General features: G+C 38.8%; 1 protein-coding gene across 3 annotated transcripts in view; it reads right to left on the bottom strand.

Moving 5' to 3' along the window:
* Nucleotides 1–26808, bottom strand: part of ANO6 (anoctamin 6) — a 278097-nt gene that overhangs the window by 66271 nt on the left and 185018 nt on the right. For all 3 annotated transcript variants that reach the window (XM_064491795.1, XM_031462717.2, XM_010989569.3), the window contains one exon: nucleotides 14417–14545. In XM_064491795.1, the coding sequence (XP_064347865.1) occupies nucleotides 14417–14545 (129 nt within the window). The remainder of the gene's footprint in view (nucleotides 1–14416; nucleotides 14546–26808) is intronic.

Here is a 26808-nt window from a genome sequence, read left to right as displayed (position 1 = left end):
AGACTTACTGTGTGACCCAGCAATCCCACTCCTGGGCATATGTCTTGAGAAAAATATAATTCAAAAAGACACATGCACCCCAATGTTCATAGCAGCACTATTTACAATAGTAAAGACATGGAAACAACCTAAACGTCCATTGACAGAAGAATGGATAAAGTTGTGGTATATTTTATACATATATATATACACGCACACACATACACACACACACACATATATATACATACACACACATATACATACATATGCGCGCGCACGATGGAATACTACTCAGCCACAAAAAATAAACTAATGCCATTTGCAGCAACAATGGATGGACCTGGAGATTGTCATTCTAAGTGAAGTAAGACAGAAAGAGAAAGAAAAATGCCATATGATATCACTTATATGTGGAATCTAAAGAAAAGGACATAAATGAACTTATTTACAAAACAGAAACAGACTCACAGACATGGAGAACAAACTTATGGTTACCAGGGGGTAAAGAGGGAAGGAAAGGAAAACTTGGGAACTTGAAAATTGTACCTCTTAGGGAGTGATAGAAATGTTAGCTGTCTTGACTGTGGTGGTGGTTTCATGGGTGTGTACATCACTCAAAATTCATCAAATTGTACATCTGAAATGTGTGTAGTTTACTGTACAGGAGCCAAACCACAATAAAGGTGTTTAAAAAAAGACAGAATGCTTTTGATGATGAAGCAGTTAATGCTGCTTCACGAAAAGAAGAAAATGAGTAGACAGAGGGGTTAAGCACACAGGGTCTGAAATAAGACTGCCTGGGTTCAAATCTGGGGCCACTAACTTACTAGCTTTGACCCCTGGCAGGAAACCTAAATTCTCCTGCCTTATTTTCTTCACCTATAAAATGGAGAAAAACCTCACTGGCTTCCTTCTGAGGTTCTCATGAGGTTATGTGATTTAAACCATATAAAGCAGAATTTCTATCTCTAGTAATCACAGGAGGTGAACTGGACCAATTCTCCCACTGAAGACAACTGAGAATGCTGGATTAAAATTAGTTTTTAACTTCAGCGGTTAACAAGATAGAGAGAAATTACTGGATCAAAGCCTAGGGGAGCCAGTGGGCCAGACAGTCAGGCCAGTCTGCTCAGCGGGCACCACTCAGGATCGGCCAGCTGTGAATGGGCAGAGCTGCTGGGCTACAGACGGTGCCTAGAACACAGAAAGCACCTAATAAATGGTAAGTAGGTGCTGTGTGAAAAATGTCAAAGGCGAAAAGGTGAAAAAATACACCTGGCATCTGACTAAATGTGAGTCCAAGTGGAATCCCTAATATATTTTGTGGAATTATCAGAAACAGAATATTGCTTTATTTTTAAATATTTAATAAATGGTGACATAGTCCTTACCATGCTGTTCTAAGAGCTTTACAGATATAATACACTTGACTGCTTGTTATGACTTGAGCATATAATAGTCACTTAGAGGAAAGGCGACAAGTGCTATGGGTTCCCTATAAATGAATAAGCCAAACCTGCTTAGAAATTTCTAGCCCAGTGAGATGAGGGCCATGGTGGGGTGGCTGGAGGTGAGGGTTTCCCACTCCGCTCCCAGCAGGTGGCTGCCCGCTCTAGCTGCCTCCTTCCACCCCCCACATTCCCAATCTCTGCAATTCACCGGCTATGTTTTTCAGCCTTTTCCACCCCAACCCACCCTATCCCCAACCTCAACTTGGGAAGCAGTTTCAGACCCACCCTGCTTCATACCCAAGCTATGTTTCTTCACTCGAGACCCTAATCTTCATATTTTGATTCCTGCATGGCCGCCCAGTCCCTGTTCCTGATGGCTTGTTTCTTTCCTATTCTGTAAAAGCGTTTTTGATCTTTCAAACAACACTTGACAGAGTGCTTGACACAGAGTATATGCCCAGTACGTGTGTGTTTAAAGAATATACTCAACAAACACTTATGAATTCACTCCACAAACATTTCCTGAGACCATCCTTCAAAGTGTGGAAGATTCAAAGAATTTAAAATAATCTGCTGTAGAGGAACTACAGAGAAACTCAGAGTCCAGTGACCTAGAACTTTCCCCAAAACAGGACTTCATGTATTTATAGCACTCTAATGGACATCTGACATTCTTTTTTTTTTAACTTAAAAAAATTCTTTTAATTTTAAAAAAAATTGGGGCGGGTAATTAGGTTTATTTATTTTTGTACTAGGAGGTACTACGGATTTAACCCATATGTCGTGCATGCTAAGCACACACTCTACCACTGAGCTGTACCCTCCCCGCTTCCAGGCCTGTTTGTCCAACCCTTCAAAAGAGCCTGTGAGCTCCCCAACATTCTTCTGATAAATTCCTTGTCTGCTTAAATTAGAGCTCACTTCTGTTACTTGTCAGCAAGAATCCTAATGGAGTAACCACAAACTAGGGAAAACCTGCTAGCCTAAAACCTAAATCGCTGTGCAGTGGAGGGTGGGGTGTTCTCCTAGACCGGACACTCTGACTTCCTCTCCTGCAGGGGAGGTGACTCAGCCTGAGGCCGTACAAGGGGCAACCCAGACTGTCTCACTAGTGGGTCATAAGCAGGCTCCAACTGTCTTCTGTATCCTCCAGAAGTCAATTAGGAATAAGTGCAGGTAGGACGTGAAGGCTCAGACCCAAGGATTCTAGCTCTTAGGAACAAATGTCCTTCTACTTTAAAGAGGAGGAGAATCCGTCAGAACAGGGGCTTCTCTGGTGGCTTAATGGGTATATGAACAATGAAGTGCTGATAAGAAAGACATCACGTGGCTATACTAACTGGCCTTATTAGAATTTCCCATCACAGGCCCACCATGACGCACAACTGTCCCCCTTCTGGCCGCCACTCTTCCACTGAGGAACTGTTTCAAATGTTGAAGGTGCTCCTCACCCTTGACACCTGACTCCCAGGCCAGCAGACTCTGCAGGTGACCTCACCTCATTCCTCAACTGGCAGCCACGCCTGGTGAATGCCAGCACGTGTCTTTCTTCCTACTCATAATCAGGTGGAAGCCACCTCTCTTCTGGGTGTCAGGAGATTCTATCTTTTTCTTATCTTTCCTCAAGCTTGCTTCAGCTTCTTTTCTCCAGTCTTTTATCTTCATTGCTTTCACTCAGCCAACAAGCAACTTAAATGTTTCCCATCTTTAAGATTATTAAATTCTTCCACAGCCCTGGCTACTGTGGAGTTACCATTCCCACTCCTGGAGATGTCTGTCTTTTAATCTTCATCTCTTTAGCACTAAGAAGTGGTCTATAACAAAATACACATGCAATAAATGTCTGGTGAAAGAATGAGTAAGTGAGTGTGGATGGTGGATTGATAGCTGCCTGTTACACAGGAACTGACTGAGGAATACAGATTAGTGCAGTGGAGGAACTGGGCTCCTCTTCCCTGAGCCCCAACACCTCCAAATTGTCCATGAACTTTTACTTACGAGCGTTACAGGACATGATGGAGAAGGAGAGACATAGCTGAGTTCTGAGGTATGCTAGCACCAAATGGCTCCAGGGCATCCAGAGCAGGAAGTGATTTCCAGACTCCTTGGAGTCTGAATCACAAGATGACAAAAGGGGGATGGTTCAGAGAACCTGGAATGAACCAGCCCCACAAGAGGATAGTTCTGTACTCAGACATACCGAACACAAACTACGCCTGTCTTGGTTGTATCAACTGCATTGACTGTGACCATGATAAGCTATATAGTGCAAGTTAGACGTGGTCCAGGAGGGACCATGGTGGGATTTCGAAACTGAGGGCATAACTCCTCATCACCTCATGGGACTCTCCACTCTTAGATTTCAGTTTAACAGTTGCCCCTCTAGCTCTTGTAGTATTGCTTTTCCTTTTTCTTCTGGCATAATGGTTAGATTCTGAGTCAAAATTCACCTCTTGGTTCTGCCATTTGCTAGCTCTGCAACACTGGGCAAATAAACTTTGCAAGTATCAGTGGCTTCGTCTCAAAGATGGGACGACAAAGAGCTTTACCTTGAGGGTTTTTTTTTTAGGATTAAATGCCATGAGGGGTATAAAGCCCTCAGCATGATGCTGACACATAATATGCCCTGTAGACACGTTAGCCATCATTATCTTCCTTCTCTGCCTTCAAGTTTGCTCAGCTTCCCTTATTCCTTAAAAAAAAAAACAAAAAAAAACAGCCAAAACAAAGAAAACCCTTCTCTACCCTGTAAGCTTTAGAGGCTCATGACTTTTTTTTTTTTTTAAATGCCAAACATCTGAACAAAAATAGGCAACTTCAACACACTTGGCTTCCACAATGTGCGCCCGGTGACATCTTAATCCCTCCATTGGGATGCCAATGACACCATTTTACCAGGACTCCAGGAAATGGATCTTCATGCTGAGTCTTTTAGCCCTCCCTCTTCTTGACTCCTTATGCCACTAGGTTGTCCTGGTCCTCAGACTACCTTCTTTGATCTAATGGATGTATACCCTTTTCATTCTCTAAAGAAAGAATTAATATTGTTAAAATGGTCATACTACCCAACGCAATCTACAGATTTAATGCAATCCCTATCAAACTACCCCTGACATTTTTCACAGAACTAGAACAAATAATCCTGAAATTTATCTGGAAGCACAAGAGAACCAGAATTGCCAAAGCAATCCTGAGCAAAAATAACAAAGCTGGAGATATAATTCCTCTAGACTTCAGACTATACTTCAAAGCTAAGGTAATCCAAACCACATGATATTGGCACAAAAACAGACACAGATCAATGGAACAGAATAGAGAGCCCAGAAATAAACCCAAGCATTTATGGCCAATTAATCTATGACAAAGGAAGCAAGAATATTCAATGGAGAAGACAGTCTCTTCATCAAGTGGTGCTGGGTAGCTGGACAGCTACATGCAAGACAATGAAATTAGAACATTCCCTCACACCACATACACAAAGAAGCTCAAAATGGTTTAAAGACTTAAATGTAAGACATGTCACCATAAAACTCCTCGAATGGAATAGAGGAAACACTCTGACATAAATCATAGCAATATTTTCTTAGATCAGTCTCCAAGGAGAAAGAAAGAAAAGCAAAAACAAACAAATGAGACCTAATCAAACTTAAAACCTTTTGCACAGCAAAGGGAACCATCAACAGAACAAAAAGACAACCTAGAGAATGGCTGAAAATATTTGCAAATGACACGACCGACAAGGGCTAAATTTCCAGAATATACAAACACTTCATATAACTCAATATAAAAAAAAGAATCCAATTAAAAAATGAGCATAAGACCTCAATGTCATAAGACATTTTTCTAAAGAAGACACACAGATGGCTAATAGGCACATGAGAAGATGTCCAACATCACTAATCGTCAGAGAGATTCAAATCAGAACCACAATGAGGTATCACCTCACACCTGTCAGAACAGCCATCATCAAAACAGTCTACAAATAACAAATGCTGGAGAGGATGTGGAGAAAAGAGTCCCCTCCTACACGGTTGGTGGGAATGGAATGTAAATTGGTGGAGCCACTGTGAAAACAGTATGGAGATTCCTCAAAAAGCTACAAGTAGAATTACATATTATCCAGCAATTCCACTCTTGGGTATATATCTGGAAAAAAACAAACTCTGATTTGAAAACATATACGCACCCCAATGTTTATAACAGCACTATTTACAACAGCCAAGACATGGAAGCAACCCAAGTGCCCAGCAACAGACAACTGGCTTAAGAAGATGTGGGTGTGGGTGTGTGTGTGTGTGTGTGTGGGTGTGTGTGTGTGTGTGTGTGTGTGTGTGTGTGTGTGTGTGTGTAATGGAATATCACTCAGTCATAAAAAGAAAATATCGCCATCTGCAGCAATGTGGATGGACCTAGAGAATATTACGCTTGGTGAAATATGTCAGACGGAAAAAGACAAGTACTATATGATATCACCGATATATAGAGCTTTAAAAAATAATACAAATGAATGTGCATACAAAACAGAATCAGACTATTTAACTAATCTCAAATAGTTGAATATTTAGGTTATTTCTAATTTTTCACAATTATAAAAATCCTTGTAGAACGATCTTTGTGCATCCTCCTCAGGATGAAGTCCTAGAAGCAGAACTGTGAAAGAGTGCATGCAATTTTAAGTTCTTTAATATATATTGCCATCCTGCCTTCCAGAAAGGTTGTACTAATTTACCCTACTTTAGTTCTTATTTGCTTCTTTACAAAGAACCCCTGAGATTTTTGCCCGATTTCTCTCGATAACTGGGAGAGCTTGGAGTTGGTTTATGACGCCCTCTATTTTACTGCTAACTATAAATACTTGAATAGCTGAATCAAGGACAGGACATTTCTATTTGCTTAAATGTGTTCATCTGTCACCTCAGTGTTACTTTAATAAGACAGTTCTCCTTATTTCCCTTTGGCGTGGCAATTCACAAAGAACTAGTGGAATATTTTAAAAATTGATCAAACCAGTTTCCTCGGTTTGTCAGGTAGCTAAAGTAAATTAGCATATGTGCCCTATTTGTCAAACAGGCACGTATCAGGAAAAGACTACTTACTTAAGAAAAGATTGCTTAAATCTATTTAATATGAAATCATCAGCTTTACTTCTTCATAGCATTTACACTTGGATAAGTAACAGTGTTCTTGACATTTAAAAAAGTTAGGGTAGAGCTGTCTTCCATGTTCAAAATGAAAGAAAATTAATATTGCATATTGCCTGACGTAGCCACTGCTCAATAAATATTTGTTTAATAAATGAACATCTGAGGATACCCAATTCTTAACTAAAAATTATCTATGTGCCATGTTGGAAACCTTACACATAAGAACCTAACCTATGTTTCTAGTCTACGATCTGTATTTGGCAGCGCAAAATGAATGTACCAGACTTATTGGCTCTGAAAAAAAGCTCAGTCATACGTTAGACTATGCTGTAAATGCCTCTATCTCTAGGGGATCAAATTCACTGGCACTGCAACCTGGATTTTTTTTTTTTTTTTTTTTACCTTTTTCTAGGAAAGCCAAAGTGACTATAATCATTAAAGACCTGTGTACATCACAGGAAGATGCATGTGATCTATTACTGTTGGTGGAGAAAGGTACTGGGGGTTCAAAGCAAAGAAGGACAAGATCATTTATCCCACCCCAGAAATGGGAAATTTTATTCCTACTTCTTTTGAGAGATTAATAAAGCTGTCAGAGGAAAAAGAAAAAAGAATAAAGCAATCAAAATCACAAAGGACAGACTGGCATAATTAAGGAAGCTTTCTGTCCCCTAAGCACCTGAGATTACACATCTCATTTGGCTTAATAAAGTCATTGTTGGAAAGGACTCGCTTGTGAATTACACAGTAATAACACTGATTTTAAACACCAATTTCTACGATTTTCTTTACGTCGCTCAGCTTTTATGCATAAAAAGCAGGGGTTGCAGTGTCCAAGAAACAGTTTTACTGAATACACTGTGATGATAATAAATCAGCACAAATCAGTTGGGATTAATGATATACAGGCATCGATTAACTTCAAATATTCTTCCAGCTTTGTTAGGCAAAATACTGATGGTCACATCATCGTCTTTTTCAACTTTGCCAGTCTTTGTTACGCCTACGGATATGGATAAGATGGATAAGAACTAAGCCAAAGGTACTTAATTTGAGCAAAAAAATTACTGTCTAATTACTCTAAATGTTTCTTATTAGTTATATATCACGTGCTCAACAAGGTTTGGTAAGCAGGAATAAATTATTTAATGGGGACTTAATTTAAATTCACATGTGGGTGATAAAACATTTAATGCTAGTGGACCAATCTGATGAGGAATTTAACTCAGATAATGTACGTTCACACGGGGACAGAAAACAGACAAGCATCTACATAGTAGGCAAAGAATGGAAGTGAATATTTAGCTGAAGTTCTTTTCCAACTTTTCTTTTTAAATTAACATTTTTGGTGTAATTACAAAAATAAATAAGCAAATGGTAACTTGGAAATTTTCTGAGAAGGAAAAAAAAAGTCACCTATTATCCTCTGCTGAGATAACTATTGTAAACATCTCAGGGTAGTGTTCTCCAAACTAACCTACCCGCTTATATGAACAACATGGAGCGCTTGCTTAAAATGCAGGTTCGGGGGCCCCTCTCCTGGAGATTCTGGCTCAGCAGGGCCAGGATGGAGCCTGAATTATCTAGTTTTAATAAGCAAAGCAGAGGACTCTTACCATCAGAAGAGTTTGAGAAATACTGGTTTTTAGGACACATCATTTCTGTGCACATAAGCAGCTATTCTTTGTGATTATTTATCCCCTTCAAGCTTGTTTTTTATGAGAATTCAGTATTGTTGATTGTTCCCAATCCTTCACCCTTTTACAGATGAGCCTTTAAAAAAGTGAGACATAGGTCACTGTTGGGACCAGGGCAAATAACAGCTTCATCATTCAGAACCAACTCACAAGGACCGATCAGGAAAAGGGTTTTCTCTTCTCCACATCTTTGTGAGATGAAATGAAATAATCAGATTTTACTGTTCAGGTTTTCACTAGTCTTCTTTGTTTGTTTGCCTGTTTTTAAGGATTGGGCCCAAGGACACTTCCCATTTTGGAAACAGGAAGCAAGATTTGGATTCACTGCTCTTGTGCTGGGTACTCAAAAATAAAACCGAATATGCTTATACCAGCAACACGTTTCGTAGCTGTAATTTGAAACTGCTGATTCTAATTTAATTTATTCCTTTTAACCTACAATCTTAGTATAAGCAAGTAGGGTGTCAAGGAAAGAGATAAAAATATAGAGAGCTCCTCTCTGCTTTCGTCTAAAACATTAAGAAGGTGCAGCTAAACCTGATTTCATTTCCGAAAACAGAAGATTTAACACCTACTAAAAGTTACCTGAGCAAGTGAAACCGCCCAACACTGGTTGCCATCATATAGCCTAATATTTTTCATGGACTATTTGTGGCAAATGTGTCATTTCCAGGAATTTTAAAATGCTATTCTGATTCTTTATAATCCCCTTCTGCCATCCCTTTATTTCTTCTATTTGGAGAACATATGCCAATGTTAAGTTGACTGAGTCATGCCTTCCCTTTATGAGGCTCCACGGGATAAATTTCCTTCTGGGGGAATTTTTAGACATAAAAATATCATATTTCTTTTGAACAATCAGTTTTGTTTTTATCGTGTTGAAGCTTTAGACTATGTTACTGATAATATCCCCTTATTTCTTAGGCTACTAGGAAACTCAGAGGCAAATCTGCAGCTGAACTCTTACCTTCTGAAAAGGATCTTATGGTTGATAATAAATCATTTTGTTTATTACTTTGACACAAGGCTTCATTTTATTTTTCTGGCTTTTACATTTCTGTCACTCTGATTTCCTCATCTAATTACTTTTATTCTTGGTATGTTTCTGTAAGTGACCTCAAATACTTTTTAATGAATTATGAATGAATAAATAACCTATGTTAACACAGTATTAGCACAAATAAGTAAAGACTATAAAAATGATACACTGCATGCTGAAGACAATAATGTTGTCTGAGTTATCTACACCATTAATTATCATGTTATTAACCACAAATAATCACAAACTTAATGCATATGGGACTTAATGAGAAATCAAGCCATGTGACCACCTTGATACCAAAAAAAAAAAAAAAAAAAAAAAGCATGTGATAAATTTTAAAACCCCATTATAAAAACTCATCTAGCAATCTAGGACTAGAAGGGAACTTCTTTAACTTTTAAAAGAAAGCTACCAAAAATTTATAGATCGTATGATATTTCATGGTGAAATTTCAGAAACATTCCCAGTGAAATCAGGAACAGTGATGAAATACAGTCGTGACTACTGTATGTTACTAGTTTTATTCAAGAGGTCCCAGCCATTGCACTTGGACAAGAAAAAGAATGAAGTATAAAGAAAGGTACAACAAAACTGTCATTTGTAGACAATATGGTCTTCTTTCGAGAAAACTTTAAACAAGCAGCAGAAGCTATTAGAACTAAAAAGTTTACCAAGTTTCCTAGATAGAACTTAGGAAAGTGAACAGACTTCTCTTTTAACAATGTACACAATAATAAATCACAAACTGCACTTTAAAATGTATCTGACAACAGTAACAAAAACTTAAACAGTTAATAAAAATGTGTAAGATCCTCATAGGGAGTACTATAACCTTACTAAAGAATGTAAAATGTCAATAAATGGAGCGACATACTGTGTTCATCATATTAGAACTGTCTGATGAAATTTTAAACATTTCCAAAGAGATCTCATCCAGCTTTTAGGTAAACAGTTCCAGCCTCAGGAAAACTCATCTAAAATAACGGGTAGCAGTTTAAAAAGCTCACAGGATCTGTAACCAATTAGTCAGTTGTCTCACATTAATTGAAAGTTTGGATATAATTTAACGCGATCACTCATTTTTTGGGAAATTCTCTTATTCTATAGTCCCCACTGGCCAGATTCTTCGGCCATAAACTAAGAATTCTTAAGGTCAGATATACCATACAAATTTATACTTCCATGTACAAACTTTTCATCCACTTCAAGGAAATCAATTTTCTATCAGCTTTTAAAAATGGATTCTGCTGATAAAAAAGTAAATAAATTACACACATTTGAGATTGCTTACACTGTTTTGTGCTATCTAGACCTTTCTTGCGCTACCTAGACCTTTATACCCTCTTTCACCATCATCTGAATTATACCAATACTTGGTCATAAGCACAACTGTTTCAAGGGAGGCTAAGTGTCAGGCAAAACGAAATTCAGACTAAATCAGCTCTGCCACTTGTTGGCAGTTCTAGAAAAAGGAAATGGAAGAAAGAAGCATTACTAACAAAATGGAGCAGGAGGAGTTGCAGAAGTATTTGGGAATATGTTTTAATAAAAACACTTTTGTTCTTCCCAATATAGATCAAACATATGTAGATATATTCAATCACGTGCTGTGCCAGACATTGCTGGCTACCTACTGAACAGCCCTTCTCCCCTTCCTCATCACTAAGAAAAGCCTGATGGGTCTTCAGATATTGGGTGACCAGGTGATTCAAGAGAAGAAACACGAGCGTTGATTAGTCTGTGCTCATGATGGTAACTCCATTCATCTTGCCCACATTTGGTTTGGGAATGGAACAGTGATAGACAACGAAATGTCAAAGGAAGTCTGCGTAGGGCCCTTCTAGGGGAGCTTTCTTCCTCCTTTCAAAAAAACCATAAGAAGGAGCATTCGCTCTGCCTCTGGATGCCTGGAGATGCGGCAAATATCTTGCAACAAAGTGGAGCCAGTTTAAGAACAGCCAACATTTTGAGGACGGTGGGGCATGGGATGGAGCGAGCCTCGATCCCTGAGGACCTCACTAAGCCAATAAATCCTCTAACTCAGAAATGCTCCTGTCTCTGGGCTATTTCTTAAACGAGAGAATTATTATTTCCTATTAGCATTTAAGCCATTTTGAGTTTGCTTTTCCTGTTACTCGCAGTAAAAAAACAAACAAAAACATTCGAACCGATTCTGTGCCAAGAACAGCAGTCCTGGAAAAATGCGTGCTTTATTACTGGAACAACCGATCACCATCCCCCGAGGCGTAATCTAAATGTAAACAGTTTATGCTTTTTAAAGGGAGGAGTGAGGTTTGAAGTATTTTCACTAATATGAGGGGACAAAGTTGCATGATAGTTGGAGGCTTGGCCAGAAAAATACTTTCTCTTTGGCTCATGTAAAGAGGCAGCCTTTTCTTCCTTATGTTTTTGATGTTTAAGGCCCTATCACTTCTATCTTTCCCCATCTCTTAAAAAGAATGCAACAATACTTTTAGATCAGCCTCTGGCAAAGTCAACCTTAGTGTTGTTTTAGAAAGTCAATATGATTTAGACATCATTTTTTCTCCCTCTCAAAGAAAAGAGGATTTTGAAATAGCCTTTCCTTGGTGTCCTAAATCCTGAATAAGGCCTTCCAGGGAGTATGACAGAACTCACAAATGTTTTTCCAGTTAATAAAAATGTGATTCCAAAGCTCAACTTTGAATTCTAGTGGAATCTATATTGAATAATATGTACAAACAGAGACTCAAAACACTTCAAAGCACAGCTTATGAAAACCAACATCACGGTATACCAATCAATAAGTTCAGGAATTGCCAAAATTGTTAATTTTTCCCCCCTCCTGGTTTAGAAGAGTTACCCAGGGACCTACATTTCTGTGTAGAGCAACTGCAGATCTTATTAATCACGTAAGCAGCTCTGGGGCCCCTTCACCATAGCAGAGCACCTTTCATCTAAAACCAGAACTGCTTCCTTTATACTGTAATGGGTTACATTTGTTTACCCTACTTTATGTAGCGCTGGGTCCAGTTCTATCGGCATGTGATGCTTAATGAATATTTGATGATGGTGACTCTGACTGCACAAAAGACGTCTTAGTGTCCACAGGAAAATGATAAAATACTCTAAGCTGTTTCATTCTAATGATGAAATTGTATAATAACAGAGGAGAGTCACGCCATTTCATACCAGTGCATTGTTTTAAGAAAACTCCAGATAAAAGTGAAGAATATCTATTATCTAATATATGCTGAAAATTTATATAACATCTCTCTGTATAATATTTTATTGAATTCTAACCATAATCCTAGGGGCGAGGCATTGGGATTCCCATTTTCCTGAATCTAAGATGCCATCAGTTCTTTCGTGAGCCAATATTTTATGCACCAATAAGAAAAAATTCAGCCAATCAAATTATGATACACTATTTGTAAGATGTACCCTGATTTCAGAGATGTCAAAATGTAAAAATAACAGGCATCCCCAAAGTAATAATAAAATGTGATACTGATAAGGAAACCCACCCCAGTCACACCATCAGTTAGCAGCTATGGCCAAAGTCAAGCCAGCTGTCCGCCAAAAGCTTGTGTTCCCTTTTCATAATGTGGAGTTCCTACTGAGCAATGGCTACCCAGCCAAAGACTACTTTCCACCTTTCTGAGCTCTGACCAGCAGAATGTGAACACGACTGATAGAGTCGCTTCCAGTCCGAAGAGGGCAAGAAGCATGAGAAGTTTCTTCACCTGCTCTCATCCTATCTAACACTTATGTTGATACCCAGGGTGACCTCAGAAACTACCTGCTGAATACGGCAAAGCCTCTGTGTCAGCCTGGGTTCCTGAATGACTGCAGGGAACAGAGCCCCACCCATCCCCACGAACCGCTGTGCCAAGCAGGGATGCCACATCTGACTGACATGAGCAATACATAAACCTTTATGCTGTTAAGCCACTGTAATTCAGGGCTAGTTTGTTACCTCAACTAGAATTACTCCAAATAATACATTGGCAGGATTAGAGTTTGAATGTCAGGCTCCAGAGCCTGGGCTCATTCTGTGACACCATGCAAATACAAGCCTTGGAACTTACCCTTCCCAAAATAAACAAAAAAAACCCAAATAAAATAGGACTGATTGTTTCATTTTAAACAGCTTTCATCACTTGGTCTGAAAGAATAGGCAGAAATCGACAGATTTAAGAATGATAGATTTCGGAGAGAAAGTTCAAAGAAAGACAATTAAGGGTGTGTGTGTAACTCCCATATAGCACGGGTGTGAGAAAAAACAAAAACAAAGAATGAGGAGTGATTTTCAAAGTGGGTAAAAGTGACACTGGCAGGTATGCTTTCTTTTTTTTTGACCTGTTTTAGTTTAATGCCATTTATGTTCTGGTAAAGAAGTTCCAGGTAGTTGTTATAACCCTAGCCTACTAAATGGCTCAGTGTCTTGAGATAAAGATGGCCCTGTTAGCAAAGGGAAGGGGAGGAGGAGCAGCTTGACTGGCCATGAGTGAAAGGGAGGAAGGGAGGTGACAGAAAGTAGGAGAGCTCGAGGGCCCAGGTTGAGATTCAAGACAAGAGTTTGAACCATAGCAACACCAGCTCTTAGACTAGAGTCCATGACCTTGGGCAGTCATTTCATTTAACCTCTCTAAGGCTGACTCTGTCATCCAGAATGGTATAATGACAGGCCCCTGATAGGTTGTTCTGAGAATTAAATACGAAAATGCATGCCACATGCACACCCTGAATGCTAGTTGTTTTTACACTGGCTGTCAGCATTAACCATTAGTTCCTTTTCATACCTGGTTGCAAATAGCTGAGTGTGCGTTTAATGTAAATCTCTTCCACAGATAGAAAGTGCAATTCCTGGGAAGAGAGTCTACCTTCAGCTTAAGAGCATAAGAAAGTTTGTTTCAAACTTAAGTTAAAAAAAAAAAAAATTTTGTTACCAGACCTTGAGGGAACGATGAACAGAGAAAGTATGAAGGTGTGTTTGTTCTATGGTATTTCAAACCCCAGTTTCATTTTATCACTTACATAAAAACAGTACTTTATGTTTTTCATTTCACAATATTATAAGGAATAAAAAGAAAGGAAAATAGGATTTAAAAAACTCACCCTTTGTTTTTCATTGTAACCCTTTTTATTAGTCTCTTTTTTACTTTCATCTTCATAGACTAGAACAAAGTCTATTCTTCGCTGGCCATCATTGAAAAACAGGGAGTCAGGTTTTCCATTAAATTCTTCCTGTGTAGAATAGAAAAACAAATTTTAGTACAGTTTCTTGAAAAATGCCAATTTGTAAGTGTTTACTTTCTACCCTTAATAGGTACATCAATGTTTATACAGAAAGACAAATGCATCTATTACTGTTTACTTGACCAAGAGGGCAAGGTCACCGTCTTTGCAAGCACAGTCTGTCCTTGGTGAAAGGAAGTCCTTGAGTTGAACAGGTTAGCATCATTCTACAGACAGATGGGAAAGTACCAGCAGTATGACTGTAACACAATTAGCCCAGAATGATTCCCACTTCATACAGCAAAAAAAAAAAAAAAAAAAGTATCAAGTTTGGAAATGAACACAGTAACCAGAGGTACCTATCTGAAGGACTGAAGTTCATTTAACAAGAGAAAAAAAATCTAAGCCAAAACACTGTTTATGAAAATCTCATCCTTTCTATGTCATATTTTCTAAATTTTCTCCAGTTTTCATGACTTCTCTCTGGACCTCACCACTCTATAGACAAAGTGTGATTTTAGAACTTCAAACAAATGCCAGAAAATGCATTAATACACACAAAAGATACACTGGTGGCTGATATTTGTCCCTACATCCACAAAAGATAACCCCCTCACTCTTCGCAAAAAATAAACAACGAAGTCCTAGCAAGGAGAACAGATAAATGTGTCTTTAGATCTTAAATGCCCTGTGGCTTAAAAACAAACACGTAATGGCAGAACACAGACCTAATACAGTTTAAAACCATCTTTATTATCATATGAATTTGGATAGAACTGTTTTAATTTGCTCTAAACAAAGACTTCAGTTTGTGTTTCTCACACAGCTGGGTCAGGATGCTTGTGTGAATTTTGTTGTTTAAGGATCAGAATACTTTTTAACTGACAAGTAATAGTTTAAAATTTTTCCATTTTTTTCATTAAAAATTCATGGAGAGATTGCACTTTGCAGTCATTTGGTGGGACCACTTAATCATTAAATGTGATTAATTCTCTGCATTCAGCATCAATTAGTACACGAATCACCTTATTTTACCACCATAACTTTCTTTTTTTTCACACTTCTGAGATGCATTATTTTTATTTTTTTAATTAAACAATTTTTTTACACCCGTACATAATACATATTTTCAATTTCTTTTTCATTACAGCTCATTACAAGAAATTGAATATAGTTCCCTGTGCTATACAGAAGAAAGCTGTTGTTTACCTATTTTACATATAGTGGTTAGTATCTGCGATCCAGTAAATTTCTGATGACAGTTTGGAGTCTGTATTTTATCTGCTCATGGCCACCATCCTCTAGAATCCCAAGGATACTAGATTCCACCATGTAGCGTTCACTTACTCATCTGCAGCAACCTGACCTCATGCTTTACCTTCAAGACTGAAGTGGTTAAAAAGACTGTGTTCATTTGTCGTTATCTCAAAATAAACAAAAACAACGCTATGACCATTGTGGAAGACTGACCTAACTACCTCTGTCTTTAACTTTTGGCTCTGATATTTTATACTTGGGAAGAAGAGAAGACATGCTTGGTCTGAGAAATAAGAGCTTGGCAGAGTAGTGTTGGAGCGAGGGAAGAAGAAAGGTCAGGTGTGACTCACTCCAGTGATGTGTTCCAGGTCTCCCTCCTCCTCTCAGCTGGCTTCTCTCCTCCTCTTATTTGTAGGGCATCTCCTTCAACAAAAGAGCCCAAAGAGGGGAGGATCCTCCTTAACCAAATTAGGTTAAAAATGCAAGCAGCAAAATTGAATGTTTTTGAATCTGTGGATTCAACCAAACTTGGATTAAAAATATTTTTTAAAAAATTCCAGAAAGTTCCAAAAAGCAAAGCTTGAACTTGCCAGGTGCCAGCAACTATTCACATAACATTTACATTGTATTCACAACTATTTACATAGCCCTGACACTGTAGCAGGTATTATATTAATCTAAAGATGAACAAAGGACATGGGAAGATGGGCATTCGTTATATGCAAATACTACGCCGTTTTAAATAGAAGGGACTTGAGCATCCGAAGATTTTGGTATCCGCAAGGGGTCCTAGAACCAATCCCCTGTGAATACCAAGGGATGACTGAAATTACTCAGGAAGAAAACTTCTCAAAAGAAATCTCAGAATGCAGTAAGGCATTAAACTTCTTGAATAGGATGCTTCAGATATATGAAGGGTCACATGATGATTACATGATGGTGAGGTCTGTCTTCTGGGTAGAGAAAGAATGGCTGAGGAGGGAGAGGATGTGGGGAAAGGGCTGCCTGACTGTAACTTCTCGGTGGCATTAGGTCTGCTGCAGGTGAGCAGCTCCCCTTACTAAGCACCCTCCCAGCACCAGCACTTGGTGAGTCCAGGAAATAGCCTGCTGCTCAACCTCTGTCCAACCTCACGCTTCTCAAGTGTCTACAAAACGTGTCCTCAAATAAACCCTGCAAAACCAAGACTGGAAGTCCCATCTCACAACAGAGACATCTACTCCTAGGGCTTAAAATGCTCAATTTGAATTATTCGTACAAGATCTGGATACAAAGCAATCAGATTGGGATCTTTGCTCCAACGCTTGTTTATGTTAAGGGTGTTGGAAACTTGGCCTTGTATAGCAAGTGATACCATCTGATTGGATCTCTAGAAAATCCAGTCTAGTCCTGCCCTGATATGGTTGTCATTTACTGTGAGACTGGAGAGAATTTTCAGGCGTATTTGAGTTAATGGTCTCAACCTTCACATGAAGAAGGACATGAGAATGGTTTATTGTCTAGCAATGAAAGTTGAGAGATTACACTATGAAAAATAAACAATGTCAAAACACTCACATAATTAATTTAAAGAGCAATTGATATGTGAATGCGGGGAAAAAAAAAAAAGCTGGCTCTCTACAGTCTCTAAGACTAGAAAAACAGAGTGGTTAATTCCAAGAAGAGCACAACAGAAAGAAAAAAAACCCCGAACTTTAATCATAGGAGAAAACTAAAGTGAAAATATAGGATTTTCCATTTTTCAGTAAACCCTGAACCCCCACACACAGCAAGTTCTAGGGAAACAAAAGCTTAGAAGCAAAAGCCTTTAGGTAAATATTTAGATCTCACAAAATATAGACAATAAATGAAATTTTATCTATATGCCATGCAGTTATAAATGAGATTATCTTCTGAAGTGTTTTCCCTGACTCTAGCAGAGTCCAGGCAGATTCAAGGCACAGATAATAGTGGAACTTTTTTTCCTTTACACAGTTATACAGCATTACTGCAGAGACAAAATGAGGTCAATTTTTCTTCCTTTGATTTAGACCATCTCCTCAGCCTGGAAGCCTGGAAGCCTGGAAGCCTGAGATACAGAGTGAGTAAGAAAACTCAAAGTACAAAGAAAAGTGCCAAGACCTGCAGGTATGGGAGGCTGGATGCTGAAGGTGGGAAGGCTGGTATTAAGAGAAGCAGGGATGGGAGAAAAGGAAGTACCATGTGAGAAACAGGGTAAGGAGAAGTGCAGGGACCCAGGAGGGAACGTCCAGGAAGTCAGCTCAGTCAATGGCACGCTGGGGGGGATGAGCAAACATGTTTTTGACCAGACATTCAAGAATGTGTTGATAGGAAAGAGATGCCGTGGAAAAGGAGTTCATTCAAGGAGGGGGTGTATCTAGAAGTGGAGGCTCCAAGTCAGTTACAGAGTCCAGTGTGTCAGGGTGTCCCGAGAACATTCCTTGTTGGTGACTTTATGACAATCAAGACGAACTCAGGAGTGACCCAGAACGACACGTGTGCCAATCACAGACTCTCCCTCCTCACTCTGTTAACCACACTATTAACTTTTGGAGGCCAGTGGCCAAGCTCTGGTTCCACCCAGAGTTCTCTGCTAAGCCTTAGCATTTAGCAGGAGCTTGGTGTACTTTTATCTTAGGGGAAAAAAATTGTTTCTCTTTTTTTGATGATAAAAAATAATATAAACTCAATACAAAAAATTCTGAAGACAAAGAACAGTATAAAGGAATAAACAGAAGTCATATATGTAATCCCACCTCCCAGAGATGAGATGAACCTCTTAATATTTTGTATGTCTCTCTCCCTCTCAGACACACACACACATTCACTAAAATGATACCACACTATACGTACTGTTTTATAAACACCCATCACAGACATTTTTCTAGCTTGATATAAAAGCTCTGTATCATCATGTTTAAAAGCTGCAATGTAATTTAAACAGTTCCTCCACTGATGAACACATAAGTTGTTTCCAATTTGTTGCTTTTATAAACACTGAGGCAGTGAGCATCTTTGTACTATGTATCTGTGCACATGTGCAATTACTATTTCTGTAGGCTAAAGAGAAGCAGATTTCAAAGGACATGGCCTTTTTAGAGGTTTCTTGATATACAGGTTGCTAAATTGTCATCCAAAATATTTATAAAAATCAACACTTCCACCAGCAGAGCATGAAAGTGCCTTTCCATCACTAGATTCCACTCTTTTTCACTTTTCCCCTGGTAGTCAAGATACACATATTTTTCATTTGCACCTTTTCATTAGAGAGCGCTAACATTTTTATGGGTACCGCCCAATTGAATTACTGCTTTTCTGAAATGCCAATGACCACCGTTGACCTCACTGAACGATCTTATTATTTAATCCCTTTTCAGTAGACTCTCTTGGGTTCTACTGATAAGATGCAGACCACGCAGGCAAACGAGCAAGTGGGTGAACAGTAATACAGAAGCAACCCACAGCGTTACTTCCTAAAAGGAAAAGGGGAAGTACTCCAGGGCACTGTCTGCCAGTCCTGGCCTCAACAATGCCGACATGTTTGCTGACATGTAGACATTTAACTGATACCGGCTTTAGAAGGTCACTGCCCTCTGGACACACTTCCCATCAGAGTTTCCATGCCCCCTGTGTAACTGCCAAATATCAGTATACATTTTGACTCACATTTCTTCAGAATATAGAACTCACTGCTTATTCAGTTTATTAATGATTTCTGTTGCAAGTTAAAAACTGATGTACAAATTTTTCAAAAATCATCCTGCTATTTTATATTCGTAAATGGCTATCACTAGTTCCCAAATAGCGGAACTGGTTATTTTCAGTCATTTCCCATCAGAGAGAGATGGAGCTCGTTTATAAATAATATTGGATTGTGCCTTAAATGTTGCTTTTTTTTTTTTTTTTTTTTTTTTACTGTTATACACACGAGGGAATGTTCACATGCCAGCGGCTTCCTGATTTGGTCTGTGTGTTTTGCCTTTGTTTCCCTTTGCCTGCATTAAAGGAAACTCTATGGTTCTATTATTAGAACACCACAGTTCAAATGCAGGGTGAGGGCAAAGGCATAATGCCTCGAACATAATTATTATTAAATATTTCCCTCTAGCCCGTGCCAAGGAGGCAGTCATTTTAGCAAATGGAGTTCTCACGTGTTTTTAAATATTATGGTCTTAAAATTTATGAACTGGGCTAGAGGAAATGTGAACATAGAACTTTGAAATGACCTTTCAAATAAAACTTCCTTAAAAGGAGCTAAGGAACCAGAGCAGATGGTAAGTTTCCCATGGCGGGAAGATGCTTATTCAAGAGCTTTCTCAGAGACGAGGGACACGGAGCGAACCTCTCCTTACACCCTCAGTTAAGAGTTGGGTTTGGGATTCGCATCAGCATGACTTCGAACTTTCTGTGTTTCCTGTTTTCCCACAGGCATTCCACCAATTTAAAAGCCCTAGCTGGCCTTTTTAAAAGGTGATCTGCTGAAAAGAGGAGGCATGAGTAAAGAAGAGTCAAAAAAAGAAAAAAAAGAAAAGAAAAAAAAAACCCGTGGCAATGTCTGCAGGGGTTGTTTCCATACTTTTCCTTTTCTAGAAGAAGTTATTTTTTTGCACTGTTCTCATCTGGTAGCGGTAACACTGGCGAAAGAAATTCGAGTGAGATTCAGCTCTAAGAGACTCCCAATAAAGTCAGGAATGAGGAAGTGATGGATGTGATAAGACAAGTCCCGTGGTACAAGAGGGCGTTTGCGAGAGAATGACTACCCTCCCGGAGGCGACCTCCCCGAAGTGCCTTGCTTTGCTTTAATATCCTGCTATGGATTCCACAGCAATCCATTCACTGTGAACGTTCTTGAACCCAGCAGTGCTTTGAACCTAGTAGTAGCATTTTCAGTTTGTACCACCTCCTGAGGAAGAATGTGCAGTAGGATTTCCACGTGGGCAAAACGGTAGTCCTAAATGACATTTTTTGATATTTAAGAAACTGTTCCCAATCTCATGTTCTGGAGTCAGAAACACAATAACATCGCTATAACCAATCCTTCATGACTCACTGGACTTTCCCAGTGTCCTAGCTACAATTTTAAGATCCTTAGACATAAGGAACAACCATTTTAGTTTGACTTCATAACCACTGGTTCCCTTCCACCTACCCTCCTGTTCTTCTTAATTAATCTTATTTCAATAGCGTATCTATTTTCAGTGCTTGGAAGATTAACTGGTTACGACTCAAAAATTGAAACTGGTAGTTCCCATTTACCAAATCCACAGCTGTGAACTGCCCCCTTTTCTCAGTCACCCGAGTTGCCTGGCACCTGGGTCCCCAGGCCCTGAGATGTTATGCCTTTGAACGAAGAGCCAATCTCACAGAAGGTGCTTATCATCTGAGAATAAACAGAAAAGGGAGTGTCAAGATATCGCTATTCAGAGCTGAAGGCGATACATGAAGTAGAAGTGAGGGCGCAACTAAGGCAACAAGTGTTCAGGTCTCTACTGGGTTCCAGGTAATTCTTCTGCAGACTCCCTCAAAATTACAGTCCATCACTCCCGCAGAGCTCCTCATCTCTCGCAGGAGGTCTCCATTCCCAGCCTAAGAATTGGCCTGAGTTCTTTTCAGCTGCTTAGGGTCTGCAGCACAAGCGTCCTGTCATCAACTGTAACTCCCCTGTCAGACTATGTCCCATGTGTGCCTCGGCCGTAACCTCAGACCACTTCTCTGGGAATCAGTGTTTGCAACCACATTCAAAGCAAGTTGAAGGGGGGGAAAAAACCCCCAAAAAACCAAGAGCATCTAGTGCCCAGCAAAGGATTGTGACAACTCCTGTCACTTGGTTAATGCTTTATAAAGACATGACATTTTCTCTTTTAACTCAAGAAGCCATTTACAAGAGTGGCTGTTCTTTGTGGTAACAGAACGAGGATGCACAGGTGTTTCCAAAACAAAATTTAAAAACCCAAATGACCCCTTTAAAACAATGGCACAGAAATGTTTCAAACTGACTATAGATGATAAAGAACACCTTACAAGATCCTCCCTCCCATCAGTTACTGGGAATTCTCAAGAAAGAAAGCGCTCTGAGGAAATGAGGTTTCTGATGAACTTTATACCAATTTAAAAATGGTTACAACAACATTTCAGTGCTCAAAGTTTTCTCAAATATAGTGCACAGTATTTTTTTGATTTCTTAAAGAGAGGATGTTGAACATAACTATTATTATTACTACTACTATTATTATTTAGGAGGTAAAAATGAAGGGAGCCCCCCAAAAGAATAAAGAACATGGGCTTTGCTGTCTGGCAGAGCTGGATCAGAGCTGGGTTCAAATCACAACTCTGCCGCATACAACCAGCTGTGTGCCTTTGTGTATAGCTTATCTCTTGCAAAATTTATTCCTCTGTAAAAAGGGGGAAATCGTAGAAAGAAATGCAAGGTCATGGTGAGGAGTGAGTGAGACGATGCCTGCAGAACAACAGCACAGAGCCTGGAACACAGCAGAAGCGCGGTAATTGTCAGCTTTTGGTGCTCTCGGAATGGGAACCAGTTCCTTATCGATAACTCGCTGCGTTAAGTGCATTCATACACTTTATTAATCATTAGGAAACGCCCACCTGCGTCTTGCTTTTTCTCTCTGCCATTCCCCAGACTATGAGGAGTCACTTCTTTTGCTATCAATTTACCTGTCTTTAATAGGTATTCCACTTCCCTCTTACTGACTGCTTATATCTGCTTTGAATTGGGCAACCAGATTAACTGAATCCATTGAGTTTCTCTGAAATTAAGCCTTGGTGCTTTGGATTTGGATGTCACAGGCTTTCTCGCTTTCTTCAGGTTCTGAGTAAACTGACTGAAGCAAAACGCCCCACCCCAGAAATGAATAAAATATAGTAAAAGTTAATGTATTACTCCTCTTCCCCCATCACTTTCAAAACAGGTCTTATGACATCTGGCATCAAACAGAATGAAAATAGTAAGATTAATGAATTATAAATAGAGATCGAGATTTAAAAAAAGAATGAAATGTTGCCATTTGCAACAACAACATGGATGGACTTTGAGAGTATTACGCTAAGTAAAATAAGTTACAAAGACAACTATTGTATGGTATCACTTATGTGTGGGATCTAAAAATAAAACAAACTAGTGAAAATAACGAAAAAGAAACAGACCCAGATATAGAAAACAAAATAGGGGTTACCAGTGCAGAGAGGGCAGTGGGAAGGGGCAAGACAGGTAGGAGATTAAGAGGCACAAACTTTATGTATAAAATAAATAAGCTACAGGGATATATTATACAGCACAGGGAACATAACTAATATTTTACAGTAACTATAAATGGAGTATTACCTTTAAAAATTGTGGATCACTATGTTGTACACTCATAACACATAATATTGTACATCTCCTATACCTCAATCTAAATAAATAGAATAGAGGTAGAGCATTAGGGCCAGACAACGTAGGAGGAAGAAATGCACTAACCATTGGGACAATTGTTGTGACTTTAACATGACATTGGCACAAGGCCTCCTTGGCAACAGGGCAAAAAGAAAATGTGTTCAACGATACAGTCCTTGTTATCAGAAAAAAGGAAGCACTCTGACTTTCGGCGAAGGAACAACGTTTCATGTGAGATCTTACACAGAAACTCCCAGTTTTTGTCCATTTCCCTAAGAGGCAAGGTCCCTGGCAAGGAACTGAGGTTATAAAATGTAATTTACTGGTAACCTTTGACTTTTTTTTGTCTTGAGTTCCTGTACGGCTTCTTCTTTTGAAGCAATTTGTCTGCAGCTCCCTCTGTTTCGTCTGTAGCCATCCCTCTAGTCTGGGCTCTTCACCCTAACCGACTAGACGACAATTAATATCCCAGCCCATCTCCTTCCAGCCCTTTGTTCCGTTTGCCAACCGAATTTCTGCACTGCAACTGTATGGATGTTCCTAAACCAACATGCTCAAGCCACAGGATTCAAAAGCCTTCAGTTACTCCCAGTGTCCTTTGGAGAAAGTGCACACTTTTCAGATGGGTATTCAGATCCCTCATGATCTGATTCTATCCTGCATTTTACTATCTAACCCTCCCACCCAACCGTGCTTTCTCAGCGGTGGTTTGACTGTATCCTGTTGCTTCCTGCGTCTACTTTGCTCCCGTGACTTCCCTTTCTGAAATCCCTTTCCCTTCTCCTTTCCATCTATCCAAACTTAATTCTCCTCCAAGGTCTAATTCACACAGCCTTCCTAACAACTTGGCTTTAGGTTTCTTTTTCCCGCACCAGACTCCTGTCCATGCTAACGGACGTGTGTTCTGTGGACTTTTGATTCCTGAGACCCTTTCCAGGGGGGTCCACGAGGTCACAAGCATCTTTATAATAACACTAAGATGTTATTCATTTCTCTCACTGTGTAACTACCTGCAATGATGGCACCAAAGCAATGGTGGGTAACACTGCCGGTGTCCCAGCACAACTCAGCAGTGGCACCAATGGGTCATCGTTGTATTCTACACCACCACACACTCATAGCAAAAAAAGAAGAAAAAAAAAAAAGTCACTTCACTTAAGATGGTTCTTGATGGAGCCATAACCATTACTAACTTTATTAAATCCTGACCCTTGAGGACACAATGTTTAACATTCTGTGTGAAGAAATGGAATAAAGCACTTCCAGTGCACATCACAGTAGGATGGAGGTCTTAAAAAACAGCGCTGTGCGATTTTTGAGTTGCCAAGTCTTTCTGTAGACACCACTTTTCCTTGACAGATGACAGGCACAAAATTCAGTTACACAGGCTTGGGTATTTGGCAGCTATTTTTTCCGAAAATGAACAAAGTGAAACTGTCGTTTCAAGGAAAACAGCGGACAATATTTATTGCTAATGACAAAAACTCGAGCTTTCAAGCAAGAACATATTAGAATTTAAGATGACATGCATGTGCCACTGGGAACTTGACAGCTTCCCAATATTCAGCGGCTTTTCTGATGAGGCTGGAGGTGTGTTAACAAATGGTATTTTTTTTTTCATATTGTATAATGAAATGGGTCAACATTTGTAAGAGCTACTTAACCCAGTGAACCAATATTTTCCAACTGCCCCATGCATGATGCTAAGAGTCATGCTTGAGTAAAGATTCAGTCGAAATGTGAGATATTTTTTTTCTCCCTGTTCCTATGTTGCCCCTCCCTCTTCCCTCTCCCCACTGGTAATGACTAACTAGCTTGTTATCTATATCTGTGAGTCGGCCTCTTTTTTGTTTTAGTCACTAGTTTGTTGTATTTTTTAGATTCTACATTTAAGTGATCTCATACAGTATTTATCTTTCTCTGTCTGACTTCTTTCACTTAGCATAATGCCGTCCAAGTCCACCCATGTTGCTGCAAATGACAAAATTTCATTCTTTCTTATGACTGAGTATCATTCCATTGTGTGTGTGCGTGCGTGCGTGCGTGTGTGTGTGTATCAATCACAATCTTTATCCATTCACCTGTTGATGGACACTTAGGTTGCTTCCATATCTTGGCAACCGTAAATAATGCTGCTGTGAACACTGGGGTGCGTGTATCTTTTTGAATTAGTGTTTTTGTTTCTTTTGGATGTATACCCAGGAGTGGAATTACCAGGTTATATGGTAGTTCTATTTTTAGTTTTTCACAGTGGCTGCACCAATTCACATTCCCACCAACAGAGTAGGAGGGTTCCCTTTTTTCCACATCCTTGCCAACATTTGTTATTTGTGTTCTTTTTGATGATAGCCATTCTGACAGGTGTGAGATGATATCGCATTGTGGTTTTGATTTGCATCACCCTGATTAGCGATGGTGAACATCATTTCATGTGCCTGGACAGCTACTTGCAAAAGAATGAAATTAGAACATTCTCTAACACCATATACAAAAATAAACCCAAAAATAGACTAAACACCTACTTGTAAGACAAAAGTAAAATCAAAAATAGATTAAACACCTAAATAAAATTAAAAAAATAGATTAAAACTCCTAGAGGAAAACACAGGGAGAATACTTTTTGACATAAATCACAGCAATAATTTTTTGGATCCACCCCCTAACAACCAAAGGAAACAAAAGCAAAAATAAATAAATGAGAGAGACCTAATTAAACTTAAAAGCTTTTGCACAACAAAGGAAACCACTGACAAAAAGAAAAGACAGCTTAATGAACTGGAGAAGATATTTGCAATTGATATGATGGATAAGGGGTTAATATCCAACGTGTATAAACAGCTCACACAACAAAAGACAAACAACCCAATTAAAAAATGGACAGAAGAACTGAATAGATGTGTTTCCAAACAGGAAATGCAGATGGCCAACAGGCACAGGAAAAGATACAAGACAGGTTTTTAATACACAAAAATTCACTGAAATGGTTTTATATTTCACATCACAACCAATCTTTAACACACTACTACTTGTTGAATTTTAATGTGGTATCAGAGAAGAATATCGACAATTCCCTGTAAAGTCTTAAAATACTCCCCTCTTTTCTAACTACCTATCTGTGTAAGGCTGCATCTATTTCATATACGTCAACCAAAACAACATACTGCAACTTTAACTGAAGTCCAAAAAAGCAATGTAAGAATCCAGCTGTCTTCTCTTAAAAAGATCTGTAAAATATATAAAATAATGTCACCCTTCTTACTAATTTTTTTGTTTTAGAAAAGTCATTTTTTAATAAAAATATTTATTTTTAATGAGCATTGAGTTTATTATTGGTTATGTTTAAATAAATTAATAAACATTTAATTTTTTCAGTTTCATGGTCTAAGACTATCAACATCTAATACACAAAAAATTGCTCTTTGGAGTCAATACCTTATTGAGTATAAAATGTAAGAATATAAAAGTTTAGAACTGCTGTTCCATAGCATTCATTTTGCCTCTCATCTTGCATTATATAAATTGTAAGGGTATGATGCAATATATATAGTGTAATGCCATCTAACTATTTTTATGTATACATACTATCATTTTAGTTGGATTGTAATAATAAAAGGGAAAAACT

The sequence above is a fragment of the Camelus dromedarius genome, chromosome 11, assembly GCF_036321535.1.
Source record: "Camelus dromedarius isolate mCamDro1 chromosome 11, mCamDro1.pat, whole genome shotgun sequence".
Classification (NCBI taxonomy): Eukaryota; Metazoa; Chordata; class Mammalia; order Artiodactyla; family Camelidae; genus Camelus; species Camelus dromedarius.
Note: the sequence above shows the minus strand (reverse complement) of the source record. Positions and strands in the feature narration are given on the sequence as shown.